Source organism: Patagioenas fasciata, chromosome 2 (genome assembly GCF_037038585.1).
Source record: "Patagioenas fasciata isolate bPatFas1 chromosome 2, bPatFas1.hap1, whole genome shotgun sequence".
Taxonomy (NCBI): domain Eukaryota; kingdom Metazoa; phylum Chordata; class Aves; order Columbiformes; family Columbidae; genus Patagioenas; species Patagioenas fasciata.
The window spans coordinates 138,533,681-138,548,786 of record NC_092521.1 but is presented as its reverse complement, the minus strand read 5'-3'; the positions used below and the strand labels follow the sequence as shown (position 1 = coordinate 138,548,786).

The following is a 15,106-nucleotide window of genomic DNA, read 5'->3' as shown; positions in this document are numbered from 1 at the left end:
TTTGTATAAATAGCACCATATAAGTGTAATACAAATGCTTACTTAGTACCTTCTTCCAACAGAGGATTTGATTTTGATCTCTCCTACTTGGTTGTTCCACTGAAGTCAGCAAATTTGCATTACAGTTTAAGGAACAAGCCTATAATATTCTCAAAGGTCACATATAAACAGAAGTAATAAGGAAAGAGAAAAGGGTATTATATTCAACTCAGATTATTCTTCTGAATTTATCTAGAACAAAGGAACTGGTAACAGATGACAGTTGCTATGTTCTATAAAAATACAGTGAATACCTTCAGAGATACAGCATAGTACATCAAATGATGAAATGAGGAAAAATATTTACATGAGAATTTATATTGAAGGGTTTTGGTCATATTTTTCAACTTTTTAAATGATAGTTTGCTTTTGTCCGTTATATACACAGTGGTGAAAGTCTATTCTTTTCAGATCTGTAACACTGATTTACAGAATCATTATGAAACATTTTTCCCCAGTTTCTGTAACTTCTAGGTGTTGACCCAGGAAACTAGTTTGGCCAGCTATAAAAATGCTACCCCTGTGCTCCATCTAGTGGCATCCTGATCTATGCTGAATGCATCTTTTAGTAGATTAGTGCTTCAGTTAGACAGATACTCTACACAGCAGCAGTTCCTTTGAGTTTTTTCAAAATGCGTGCAAAATGACAAAATTTACCCGAAATAAAAATACAGAAACATGGAATAAAAATCTACACAACATTTAAGGGTTTGAGAAATTTGTATATTTTGTGAACTACAGAGACTATTAAACTTAATTAATAGCATATTTCCAATAAGAGTAAACTCAGTTCACAGTTTGCACTTTCACAGAAGAGCACAAAAATATCCAAGAACAAACACTCACAGCTTGTCTTTGTTTCAAAAGACATGGCAGGTGCAAAGCTGGGCTCTGAGACTCACAAACAGGCAATCCCCGATCCATTTACTGGCCCCACTGTATAGAAAAAGGCAATCATGCAATACTAAGGATGTAGAGAAATGTGCGTTCTGCAAACAGCTGTGTCTGTGTAAGAGGTTACAACCTAAAAGAGTAATTGGCTCCCTGACAGGCTCGTGTGAAATACAGCAATCTCTAGAACTATAATAGGTAGGGTCTACGAGTTGTTTCAGTCAATTAGTTTGAGAGCATCCCGAATTTCCCAAGTCTCTCTTCTAAATCCTCTTTGTAATGTTTAGTAGTTTATATGGCATTTCATTAGAAACTTCAGAGCTTTAAGCTCTGACTCAGAGCTTTCCTTAGTCATCACCAAAAAGTAGCACTCCATGCATGCCCAGCAGTCCAGAGCTGCTCATTTGTACTCCCATGCTCTGCCAGCAGCTCTGCCCACATGGGTGCTCTCCAGCCTGCTTCACACAAAATGAACCAGGTTAACAAAATTCTACAGTTCGAACCACTGAAGGTAATGCTGCTGATAGGCCTGGGAAGGACTAACCACGGAGACAAGTGGAGATGGCAACCGGGCATTGTGGAGGTGGCGATGAGCACCTGACAGCAGGCAGTAGGCACCAGCATCCTTACTGGGCACAGCTGGATTTGGCCAAAGCCACAGCATGATTTTCAACAAATTTATAAAACTACGTTTAACTGATACAGTTAGAAGATACTAACTCTTGTGTGGATTAATTATCCTAACAGGTACTGATTTCCTTCCACTCAATTCATTAACAACAACCCAGATGAAAACTATCTTACCAGACCAAACAAAGACTGTTCATGTAGACAGTCACTGCCAAGAGCCTAACTGAACTGATTTAGAAAAACGCCTTCCGTAGTCAGGTTTGCCTGCTGAAAATGTTACCAGCTCCTACTGCACAGCCCTACCCCCTTATCAAAACTGTTTACCCTACTCTGACTCTTTACCTACAGAAGATTAGTGAGTTATTTCAAACCTGTTCTTCTGACATGGCTGTAAGGGCTGTGACCTTTGGCAAAATGTGGGAACAATTAGCACTGTATACAGGCAGTGCAGCCAGGAGGCTACGCAGTGCTACTTGGAGAGTAAGAGGCACAGGGTGGGGGGTGAGTAGATTCTGTCTCTTCAGGCTTGTTACCTATTAAAATCTTTTTTTTTTTTGAAACATCTATGACAGACAGCATCTGAAATTGCCATAGCTAGCTGCTGCAGGCGTAGTCCTGACTGCAGGTTCAGTAGAGCCTAAGTCAATACAGCTCTTGGTTGCCACATTCCCACTCACCTTTCTGCCTTAAGCAAATTATTTTGCTCTAACAGTGAACTGAAATACCTATGCCCAGGATGAGATGAGCTCCTGAACCAACACAAGAAAAAGTGAGGACTACATAAATGAATACAGGAAGGACAGAAGCGCAGTAGCCAGAAGCTGGGTTGGTTTAGGGGCATGGCATGGCCCAGCAGCTTTACTTGCCATTTAACCAGGTTAAGTGACTACCTTTCCAGTTTAGCCCCCATCTGCTCATCACTGCCCTAAGTGTGGTGGTTACCAGTCTTCAGACCTGCCAGCATAATTGCGTGCATAGCTGCTCCCTGACCTGGCTCTGTCAAAATGAATGCAGCTGAGCCTAAACACCTCTTTTATAGTTCTTGGGGGGCTTTTGTTTCTGCTTTTAGCTGGATCACTTTGTCAGGACCAGGTTAGGGAGCAATTAAATGTGCAGTTATGTTGGCAGATCTGAGGGGCAGCTGGATCAGAAGCAACACATCTGACCATGCTCTAAATAAACATCTGTCCAAAGCCTTAGTCAAACAGATGTGGAAAAAAAAAATCTACCTAATAAGTCTTGAAGTGAAAATATAATTTACGAGAAACTGCATGTATCAAATTTTCTTCTACGAGATGCAATCACTAACGTATGAGATTATGATTTTCTACAGTCATACATGAAGTATCTAGCAGATAATTCAGGAAACTAGGACATAGTTAATGGATAAATACATGCAGGCAAGTATTTTGTGTTCTGTCAGGACACTGCCATCTCCACAGGGTTGTGAACTCCTTGCACCAATCTGAACAGACTCTATTCTAATCAGTTCTGCATATTGCTGCTATTAAGAATTGAAAATTTCTGGTTTCAGATTGCAATTTTACACTTTAACGATGATATCTCAGTAATGCTACAAAAGAATTGAGTATTTCTTATCCTGCAATCTCTGACTGTTTTTTTCTAAGCTTATTTCTTGTTCTGGTAAGTGATTTTGCACAGTAAGGATTGACGCAGCCCAATATGATGGAAGGGTGCTGGATCTGCTTCCAGGGCCACTTCACCACAGGGTGACACAAATGCTGATGCTGGTAAAAGGAGTGAGAAGGTGCAGAGGCAGGAATGAGCAACCAGAAGGAGAGTCAGTCAAAGGGGCTTCAATTGACAGCAGCATTGGTCTAAAATGTACATGAAGCTGCCCTTTCAGTCTAACTTCTGGAAAAAGATTACTTAAAATCCAAATTATGAACAAAAATGCGAACCACACTGGTTTACAGGAGAAATGGGATTTGTACTCCTTTGATTCAATTATTGTTCATCTGCAGATATCTTAAAATGCATAAAAGCATTAAGTAATCAAAAAGCATTTTCCTCATTGCTTTCTGATGTTCAACAACACTTCAGAGAACTTGAATCTCCCGTTTCACAAAAAACAAAACAAATAATGTATAAAATTGTAATGCTTTCTTTCGATAGGAGTTCATTGCAGACTTGACTGACAAGACTGTGTTATACATACATATATATATATATACACTCACACACTGTATGACTGTGTTGCAGAGTTGAACACTAAAAATTGGCAATTGAGCGTGACCATAAAGAACAGAGACTTTCCCAACTAGCTTGAAAATATGCCTACTTCAGTTATCCCCCAAACACTTTTTGATTTGATTTATGTTCTGCTGCTTTAAAAAAAGAAATGGGCCAATATGAAATAATGCACATACTTGTGTAGTGTATATTTATACCCAAAATAAACTTTCTCTTGGGAGAGTATTTTTAAAGCAGGATTTCAAGTCTCCTGGCAATGGTTAGTTAGAAAAGTTATTTATTTATTTAGAATAAAAGTTCTCAGAAATTTTTTAACCACCAACATTTAGGATGCTGGGAGTAAGCTTAGTAATTCAGGTTTCCCCCTTCCCCCCAAATCGCTTTTCATTGAATGTAACATTTAGTATTCATACATGCAGAGGAATGCATAGCATGAATTAAGGCAGAGAGAATTATATTTAAGAAACGTATGGGCTATTTTACAAGAGGTGATATGTACACACAAAGTAATTAGACTTACTACATGCTGTTGAGCCTAAAACGAGAACACATTGCCTTGTCCAATTAGACTTTTCCTCTTGAACCTACTTTTTTAATATTTGGCATACAAATATCAACAATTCATGATTTGCATTTTCTCCAACAATGAAGTAAGAAACACTGAATAAATGCTGTTTTCCCTCAAGATATGTAGCACCTCTGTTATACAGACTGTGAAATGGAAAAACATACTCAGAGGCTGAATATGGTCTGTGCGTGACTCCTAATTTTTTCATTAAATGTAAAGACCTCTTTGCAATGATGCATCTGAAGCTTCATTCTAACTAATAGACTGAAGCCCACCATTTTAGATTCAACCACAGATTTTTTAAGGAAGTGGCAAACCATTGCTGCTAGTTGAGAAAATGAAAATTAGTCCCTGGGAGAGGATACAATCAATGGCGTGTTAATCTAACCTTCAGCTGTTAATGATTTGCACCACTATTTCCCCTGATGCTGTGGGTTCTGCTGAAATATTGTTTTAGCAGTTTCTGTCAGCTCTCCCTACCTTTTTCTGCCTGAATGGGAAAGACTGAAGTGAAAATCTTAGCAACAGATTTTGCGTGTGCTTTTTTTTTTTCCTTTTTTTTTTTTTTTTTTTTTTTTTTTTGACCCAGTTCTTTCACACCATGGAAGCAGAAGACAGGAGGGTAAACTATTCTGTTTTTTTCAGTTCAAGCCTTTTTAGCCAGTCTATCATTCACAGCTCCCGCTTACAGAAGAGTTGTTACACTAGGCAGTCAATATTATAATTTTGATATTAACATGCGATTAAATAATAACAACATTCAGCCAGAAAGTTAAAAGCTTTACAGAACACTTTTTTGGAAAGAACTGCCGAGGAGGGTCTTTTTTTTCCAGCCGTGAGAGCCACACAAGTGACCTGGAAGAGATTTCTTGTGCTGGTGTAGCAATGAATAAGTGTACTGATCCTGCAGATTTGCCTGATCCTGTGAAGTTTGTGTCCTTAAAGATCATTTGGTTCACTCAGTTAAAACAACCTTGCAAAATAATTCTTATTCAAAAGAAAACTGCATAGCCCGCAAGCCAAATTCTGCAGCAAAGTAGAGTGCCAAAACAATAAAAGTACTCAGCACCTTGCAAAGCTGAGTTCCACACATGCAACACTAGTTTTCTTAAGCAAGCATTTATTTGAGGAATAAGTACATGTGAAGCACTTTGGTATTCTAAAAACAAAGCCAAAAGGCCTCACAAAACCATTCAAACTTAATTTATGTGCATCTCAGTCCCCTTGTTTAACTTAGTACTGAATGGTAAACCTTTGAAGTGTGTGACTGTCTAAAAAATTTAAGTTGAAGAAGTGACATTAGAACTATTTCAATATTAGCTGCAGACAAACTAGAGTAAGCCTTCATCAGGTTTTCCTGTTGGTACACACAAGCCTAACATATTGATAAATATTAATATTTAATTTATTACATCTTAAAATATAATGAAAAAAGGAATGTTTCTCTTTTGAGATCATGCTGACAAGTCATAATTAAATCAATAAAATGGTTCGAATACAGGTTGGACACTAGGTGCAAAAATCGTTTCACAAAATTCTCAAGTACAATAACTTAGCTATTACTTTATATTTGAGTAGTTCTCATACTGAAAGCTCATGGCTCTTATTTGCAGATATAGGACAAGTTTTGGAGAGTGTCTCTAAGTGACACTATTTATCTACCAAATTCCTTAAAAGGCTTCATCTGTGCTATTTACTACAGATAACAAAGATAATCTATCACAAGTTGTCTTCATACCTAATCTAAAGACACAGACACAGAACCTGTCAAAACTTTTCTTGATTAAAAAGTTGGTTTTGTTTTCTCTTTTTTTTAAATCAAGTAAATGTCAAATAGATTACAAAGTGGGCAAGTTACACATTGCAGGAAATGGGTGCTACTTGCCAGAAGGGATAATTTTTTTGTTCCTGTGCTCTTTTAACGTATTTTTTCAATATCCTGGCATGAAAGAGAAGATGTTTAGTAAAATTTGCAATGACAAAACCCAGGGATCTCTAAATAACAAAGACAACATTTCATGGATTCAAACTACTTCAGGATGACCACATGTACAATCCATGTATTTCTATGTGGTGGAATATAGGAACATATTGCCTATGAATGAGGAGTGTAAGCCACAAAATCTAAAAAAATATTTGGGGATGAAGGATGGCTCAAAGGACATAGGATATGTATAGGGAGAACCAACAAGTAGAAATAGAGAACAAATGACTTCATTATTTGGCACTGATGTAGTAATTTCTGAAATATGGAGTGCACTTGAGACAACAACACTAAGAAGGCTGAAAAACTGCAGATGATTCAGAAAAAAAGGACTGTGGGAATAATTGAAAGACTTGAAAATAGACCGTATCATCAAATGCAAATAATAGAAACTTTTCTTCATGTAATGAACAGATTATATGCAATTTGATGGTAATCTGTAAATTCGTATGTGGGAAATAGAAATGTAATCCCATTCTAACAGAAAAAATGTAATAAAATCTATCATCTGGAAGATCATATGCCAAGGCAAATCTAAAACATTATATTCCTTAGAAGTAATTAGGTGTCCTGAAAAGCTTAGTGCTTTTACATAAAGAATTTGCTAGATTCTCTGTTACTAGGTATGTAGTAATACAGAGTGGATATTTCTTTAAAAGACAATTCTGTTCTCCATGAACTAATTCAAGTAAATCCTATAGCCTTTACATTGGAGAGAAGATAATTATGTTTGCAACAATTCTTTCAGGCATTAAAATCCACTGAAGTCAAACACAATATTGTGACAGAGCTCAAAGAACTTTGGATCATATGGATGTTCACAATTCTATCAGTCTGGGTATATGCACACAATTTTAAAGGCTCATTAAAATAACGGACATGTTTGAGTTTGTTGTTTTTATTTTGTTTTCTTCTTTCTGAAGTTTAATGAAAAAAAGCTCAGATTTTAACATACAGTCTAACATGAGATACAGTCAAGTCAACTGAAGTCTCAGAATCAGCAAAACGTTACAGCCAAGATCAAACATAAATGAATATGACCGGAACTGGAAAATACCCTCCAAATACCATATTTAGCCTTACAGATTAGAAAGACATTTACACTCTTTATGCAACTTCATTTTAGGAAAGTAAGATCCAGATGTCTCGTTTAATCATTTTGGTTTAGCAACAACTTCAATATTTAATTCTCTTTTCTTCCTTATTTGTGATTAAAAACAAGCTAAAATATAACGTGTATACTTACTCTGGCAGTCGAGACAGGATACCTAAAGAAAGAGAACTTATGCCATCATTGATCCGACCTGACAGCTTACGCTTCTGAAACCAGCTGACAACAAACTCCAGCCCAATAAAAGCAATGAAGAATGGAATACTCTGAAAAAGAGTTTGAAGAAAACAAGTCACAACACAAATAGAATTAGATCCACCTTTCCTAACAGCAATTTATGTAGTCGCATACTTCTTGAGTTGTCTGGCACCTTACCAGCTACTACTGTGATAAAGCCCCACATAGACCTTATGAACCAGAACAAGGCTACCACACCACCAGCATAAATCCAGTGCACTAACTTCCTCCCATATTATTTTCTTTTGTATCTTCTGCATGTAAATTGTTAAATGGAATCAAAATAAAATGCAAAAGTCTTTCCAAACTCATATTTCTCATAGTCAAGTAAATCAGTAAGAGCAGCACCATTTGTGGACTCCTCTAACCACAAGGTAAAACAGAATCTGCTTTCGATTTGATATGTAAGCAGTTTTTGAATGTGTTCAGCCACTGAATTTGGCATCCAACAGTATTCTCTGAAAGGCATATTGAAGTTAGTTTCTTCCTACTCAGCATTTCTGCTGCCATGCTTTTTGCTGCAGATAGCAACAGCTCCTCTGTACACGTTTTGATCAGAGAACCCAGTAACCATGCAGCCCATTCCAATGTGGGCTATACAATATGTTCTTTTTTCCAGACCAAGTAGCAGTGATACAATGTTCCTTTTTACTTTGGGGCTGTCTGTACTAACTGTAAAATAATCTTTTGCTTTTCTGAATAAAAGCATAATGATGAGCGAGACAGAAACATTTCTCACTCACAACACTGCTTCAGTCCAGGATTCAATTCACACTGCCCATCTTGCGTCCCAGGTCAATTGGCAAGTTGAAAATGCACAACAACAGCAGCCAGTAGAGAAAAGTATGGATGTGTCTTGTGGTAGGACTGGTAACATTATTGTGACAATAATGTATTTCATGAGTGGAGAAAGATTGTTACAGCTGTTCTCACATTTTCATCAGTATAGGCAAGAAGAAAGGATTGAATAGTAAGTGGAAGAGTACATGCTTTTTTACTGATGTTGGAGTCCTAACAATCCCTGCACTTCATGGGTGAAGGGAATGATGAGGCAGTGGCAGTGCATCAGCCACCAACACCAAAATCCAGAAAGCTTGTGGCAAAGAAAACAGGAAACAGCTATTTCACTTTTATCAGACCTCTGTGCACATGAAATACCCTTCAACCACCTCCCTCACTCTGTAGAAAACTTCTGGATGACCTTGAAAACATTCATACAACTGCTTCTTTGTGGCATTGAGGCATAAAATTCCCACAATGTTTTGCAGGACTAGCAAAACATAAGACCTGTGAGACTTTCTGCACCATTATGGGGGGCATCACACTGCCAAACTTGCCCTGTAACTCTTCTTCTGCTGTCCTCTTCAAGTGACCTGTGAATACATATAGATCCACAGACTGAAACCCTCCAAACTGCACTGCTGTGGAAGAGAGGCTGCTCCTGCCTATACAACATTTTAATGGAAGAAGTATGTTACCTCTGCAAATGCCATTGCATTTTGGAGGGTGCTCACTTTTGTTGCCAAGTGAGATATGATCCAGGAATACCTACCAGGCTGGGACACTAAAGAGACTAAGATGGATATAGACCAGATTGCTCAGTCGAAGAAGAATGGGATGATTCAAACCATGCAAGCAGCAAGAGATTTATAGTGTCTAAGAAATGTGAAAGTTCATAAACTTCAGCAGCTCAGGGTTAGGTTACAATAACAGATGAACAGAGATTAATATCAACACGGCACTTTTTAATTTAGATGCCTAAATTGCTCTTTAACAGCATTTTAGGTATCTAAAACCCTGTTTGGGTTACATATTAACTGTTGATAAAAAAAACTTTGAAAGCAGAGGAAGACCCATGGATAAAGCCTAAATATCACCCAAGAACACCAATGTGGTGAATCTTTGGATATTTGAAAACAATGATAAATAAATAAAGAAATAAAAACCAAACCCCACAAACCCCACAACAATGATTTCATTTGAAATCATTGAAACACTCTAGAAAAATTTAAACACACCTTGTTTTGCTCCAGCTGCTTCATTTCTAAGTAGACAAGACTTTTAATGTACTTTTTGTAATTGATATAATAACAGATTCTTATCAAAAAAGCTTGATGACCATGGCTATACATTCCAGCAGAGATAAAAGGGTCTTATTTAGAACAAGTAAGAAATGCTTGACCACAATATTAGGAGCCAGGTCCAGCACAGACTGCAGACAGTTTGAAGTTACGGAACAGCAGAAGCTGCACAGCAAATCGAATGGGCTCAGGACAGAAAAACTGGGGTGCTTTATTCATGAAATGAAAATAGTGAATAGGAAGTATATAATGCCTGTATTCTATGTAGCAATTCACTTTACCTAGCAACATCTGAAACAGTTAAAATACTTGACTTTTTACTAATATGCACTAATATAACTTCTTTCCCATTGACTTCATTAAATATTTTCTTCCCACTGTGAAGCTGTGAGACAGCCAAGCACTTGACAGCACTTTTTGACTCACAAATAGGGAGTGTCATAGCAAGGAGGGCAGAGAAACATTCAGACAGCCTTAACATCCTGCCCATCAAGGAGCTTGCGAAAGGGAAGATTTACAGCATACCTCTTAGTATGTAAGAAATTACTTCTGTCTCCCACACACCCACATGAAGCTTTGTCCAAAGCAGATCAAAGGGATCAACTATGTCAAGACTAGTATGTGTTACTTATGTAACCATGCACCTACCAGCTATTGTCATGGAGCAGGATCGTACTGTGTTAGATATAAACATAAAAACAGAAGAAAAAGGCACTCCCTGTCCCAAACCACCTACAGCCTGAGATCTATAACAGAAGAAGGATGACACAAATAGGCCAAGAAAAAAAAAGACAGTATAACTGACAATAACATCACTAACCATTACTTTCTTTTTTTTTTTTTTTTTTCTTTTTAGTTTAAGTTAAAATGACAATTAAAACATTTAAGGAACCTGTTGAGATAGGTAGCTCTGCAGAAGTTTTATTTACAAACAAAATGGCATAAAGTTAAGAAATAGTGACTGTTGGCATCGCAGGTCAGAGACAGAAGCCAGTTCCTTTTGAAATCTTTCAGTCTATAAATGTTTTACTCTCTCTCTGTTTCCAGTTTCTTTGCTTCACCCACCACCAGAAATACTTAATGAAGATTTGTATTAGCTTGTGATTTACTTGAATAACTGATCCATAACTTGAAAGTCTTAGTCTGGGCAGTGAGTAGGAGGGGTTCCCTTATAAGTAACTCTTACAGAATGCAAAGGACCATTTAAAATCCGTTTCTGCTTTATACAGTTGCAAAAAATAATATTCTAGGTTGAAACTCAGCATAAATTCATGGTTTTATTTTAAGTCTTGAAACAATTTCTGTTTTCTTAAGGTCCCCGGTCCTTACAACATAAGAATCTCAACTTTCATGTAAAACTAAATATGAAGGTTCTGTGCCTCATTATTTAGAAGAAAATCCTAAAATGTGAATTGAGTGTAAATGTGAACTTAATCTTTAGGCCCTCAAAAGCAGAGAGTGAAACGAAAAGCAGTGATTATAAATTTAAAGCTTTCATCCTGGGGCTCCCAGCAGAAGGAAGTGTGTTCTTTCTTCCTGAGTCTGACTCATGAAAGTGTTTATTGAGCGCAAGTGATAATTTCAGAATGCAGCAAAGCGAAAACTGAAGTTGTTGCTGTTCATGAAAAATATATTCGGCAAGCAAAAAACAGCACTCCATCTGCCCATCTGTAAATTACGAGAGAAAAAAAAGAAAAAAACAACCAACCAACCAAAAAACACCACCACCCCCCACCCCCCCCAACAAAACAAAAAAAAAAAAAAACCCATGTGCAGAATATGATCTTATAGCAAAGAAGATGCTAGTGAAAGGACAGGGCAAGCATCAGTATACACTGTAAGAGTCACAATGTTCTGCTCCAGAGAAATAAAACAGACTTACACTTTCTCTTCTATTCCTAGAAATCAGACAAAATCAAGGGTTTCAAATTCTGCGTGACAAAAGCTCACATAAAAATAAATTCTATTATTATAGTCCAGGATTTAGACCCCTTTTCCCAGAATTATGGAGATTAGCTGGAAGGGTGACTTTTCCCTGGGCACTGCTGCAGAGCTTTCCTACTAGTCACTGGTGGCTGATCAGTTCATATTTTAAAAAGCACTTGGGACATACAGCTCTGCCAACATGAACAGAACATGATGCAGGGACCAGGAGCTGTCCTGCCTCTGAAAACTGACGTAATATAACCACAGCCAGAAAGTACACCACAGAAGTTAAGCTAATGAAGTTATTGTGTTCTCAAAAATCAGAGTTGCTTCACGCACTGCTGTCATTTGCTGCCCAGATGTAACAGCACAGCTGACTCTAGCTCAAAGGAGGTACTCCTATGAAGTGCATTTATTTGGTAAGCCACCAGTTTTGTAGATTACCAAAAATCTGAATATTTCACTCAATCAGGAGGTTCTACCACCTGCCTAATGTTGGAAGGTGCATATCCCAAGCACTGTAGGCATGTGATCTAATGTACTAGAAATACCCTCATCCATCTGATACATGGTAGATCACAGAGTTGAGATCTAAATCCTACTACTAGCCAGTGTCTCAGGAAATAAACAAACACCACACCTCTTTAGAAATCACCAACGTGAGCAGTTTATTTCAAACACTCATCATCATTTCTGTCTTTTAGAGTAAAGTATTTGAGCTGAGGCCTTCACTTATTACCAGTTAGACACTAGAATTTTTTTTCGTTGTTGAGCTGAGCTTAGACATCCACTTCTGTATCTGTACCACCTCAAGAGGTTACCACTCCAAGGCCCCCTTGGAATAGTTCATCAGGTCACTATTAAATCTAGCCCTGCTGAATCCAATGGATTTGTTGCTCTTGCAATTGTTCCCTAAACAATCCAAGACAAGTTACCAGACTAATAGGTCAAATAAACAACAGTAACAAGTAGCTGGAGAGGGACTGTAGATAGTTGCCTTCTGCCCACAAACACATGCACAACAGAAGAGATGTGAACACTGCGTAAGCTCAGACCAAAGCCATAGACTTAAGACAGTTATACCACTAAAAGACTTTTACACATCCACCTAACCATGCATCAAAAGATCTGTTCTGGCAACAAAAGCAATTCTAGTACAACTAATCCAAGACAGCAATTATAGTAAAGTATAACTCCAATGGGAAACCTTTTTTTCAGTGTAGTTTTTTTGTGAGGTATATATTTCCTTCCAGACTTATCATAATGGTGCTCTGTGACAGCAGAACCCTGTAGGCACTTTTATAATGCAAAGAAGTATTAAGATTCATTCTGCAGAATTTTACAGTTGTGTGCCCAGTAAAAGAAATTCCAGGTTTGGCCAAGGTCCGAGCTGAATATTGCACAGGTCTGCATGGGAAAAGAAAGCCCAGGGATGTTGAAGAATGCTGCTGGCAAGGAAGTGAACGATACTCAGTTGGAAATGAGGGAACAGTAAAAGGGATTGAAATAGGCAATAGACCTGGAGGAAGAGAGCAGCCAACTAGGCAAAACTGTTAAGCTATAGACAGTCTTCCTCAATCATGACGTGATAGTTTAGTTGCAAAACGCAGTCCATGGACCAGACACTGCACACACAGGTTGGGTTTGTAGCAGCTGTCCGCTTCCCCTGTCCAAAAGGGCAATGTTGGCTGGTAACAGCCAGCAGTGAGGGGCTGCTGGATACTGCGGTTCCTAGAAAGGCGCTGACGGTGCTGCACTGCTCTGCACAACCCACGACACCCCCACTGCAGCGCAACAGCAGCTGCTGCACCCCAGTCCAGGTTCTACCTGGCAGAGGACCTAGTCAAAGTTAACAGGACCTTCTGTAAAAAGTGCGGATCTTCAGTGAAGCTGGACTGAATTTACTTTGACAAGGGCAAAATAGTGTTTATTTGCTGTCTCCATAAAAAGCCCACATCGGTTCCAGGTTCAGCAGGAGCTGGGCACCAAGGTATGTACAATAGGTAGGACAGAAGGGAGCAAAGGTACCTTCATGGAAGTGGATAAACAGGCAGGGCAGGAGGGGAGGGAGGGATGTACGCTGCCTGCTGACAAGGGAGTGCTCAGCCTTGACCTCTGTACTCTTGCCTTGGAGCTTTAGGAGACAGCACTGTCCCAACACAAATATTTGTTCTCATTCTCTTAAACGATCTTTATTTTTTATTTTAATTTCTATTTTTCTTTCTTTGAGCTTGTAGCACTTGCTGTCAGGGCACAGAGACCTGACTTTTTTCTTGTTTTGAGAACCATAATAGCCAAACACAGTATCATGTTTTCCGGTTTACTCAGTTCCATTTGCTGTCACTACATCCAGCAGCACTGAACAGGTTAGCATCAACCCTCAGATATTTTGGGGTGCTTCTCTGAAAACTTTAGCTCCTGGTATCAGGGGAAAGCATCTCAACCTTCATTTAAAATACATTAAAATAGAGTGCATGGTTACACAGGCAGCTTGCAGACAGAGAGCCTAGGAGTGAAAGCAAAGAAAGCTAAGGTATTTAATCGTAATTCAGGTGCCCTTTTGCGGACATTGCTTCCTTGGGCAGCCTGTGCCTTTTGGAAAAAAGAAGGCGGCAGCTGCGCGCAGGCTGAGCGGAGGGGGCGGCCAAGATTGCGGCCGGAGGAGGGGAGGGTAGGGGCCTCTCACCTTCTCCACGTAGTCGGGCACCTCCTCCACCGTGCGGAAGGAGCTCTCGCCGGGCGGCAGTGCATAGAAGAGGGCGCGGAGCTGCTGTCCCGGCGCGGTGGCCCGCGGGCCGCCCCCCTGGCTGCCCATGGCCCGGCTACCGCGTCCCCGCTCCGCGGGTGCCCTGACCGCGGGGACCCGCCGCCGGCCCGCCCCGCTCCGCACCGGCGCCTGCTCCGAGCGCCCCGAATTTTAACGTGGCTCGACGGCCCTATTGCCTTTCTCCACGGCTCTGAGGGGCTTGAAGGCTGCTGCGAAAGCCTCCAGTGTTTTATTTCTCTTTGAATCATGCTGTTTTCTTTTGTTGTTTTTCGTTTGGTTTTGTTTGGGTTTTTTGGCTGTTGTTTTTGTTGTTTGGGGTTTTGGGGTTTGATTGGTTCGTTCTGTTGTTGTTTGGGGTTGCTTGGTTTGGTTTTTTGTTGTATGTGTCATAATGTGCATGGCTCAATTCTGGGCGTCAAGAGAAAGTGCTTACGCACCTACCCACTGCATGTCCCAATTCTCACTCTGAGAAAACCCCTAAACAGTAGAGATCTGGTTATCCTATATCATCTTCAGATAGGTTTCTACACATGCACAAACATTGCTCAGGTTTCAATTTCTGCATAAAATTCAGATTTTTATAAAATTAACGTGATTAAAATGTTAAGGTTTTTTAGGAAACATGCTGAAGTGTGCTTGTTGGTTCCTTTGGTTAGCT

At 39.2% G+C, this 15,106-nt stretch overlaps 1 protein-coding gene across 1 annotated transcript in view; it reads right to left on the bottom strand.

Moving 5' to 3' along the window:
* AGMO (alkylglycerol monooxygenase) overlaps window positions 1–14,696 on the bottom strand; it is a 187,727-nt gene extending 173,031 nt beyond the window's left edge. The window contains 3 exon segments of the mRNA XM_065831932.2: window positions 7,573–7,703; window positions 14,368–14,585; window positions 14,588–14,696. Of these exon segments, the coding sequence (XP_065688004.2) occupies window positions 7,573–7,703; window positions 14,368–14,585; window positions 14,588–14,696 (458 nt within the window).
* Between the last annotated feature and the right edge of the window lie 410 nt (window positions 14,697–15,106).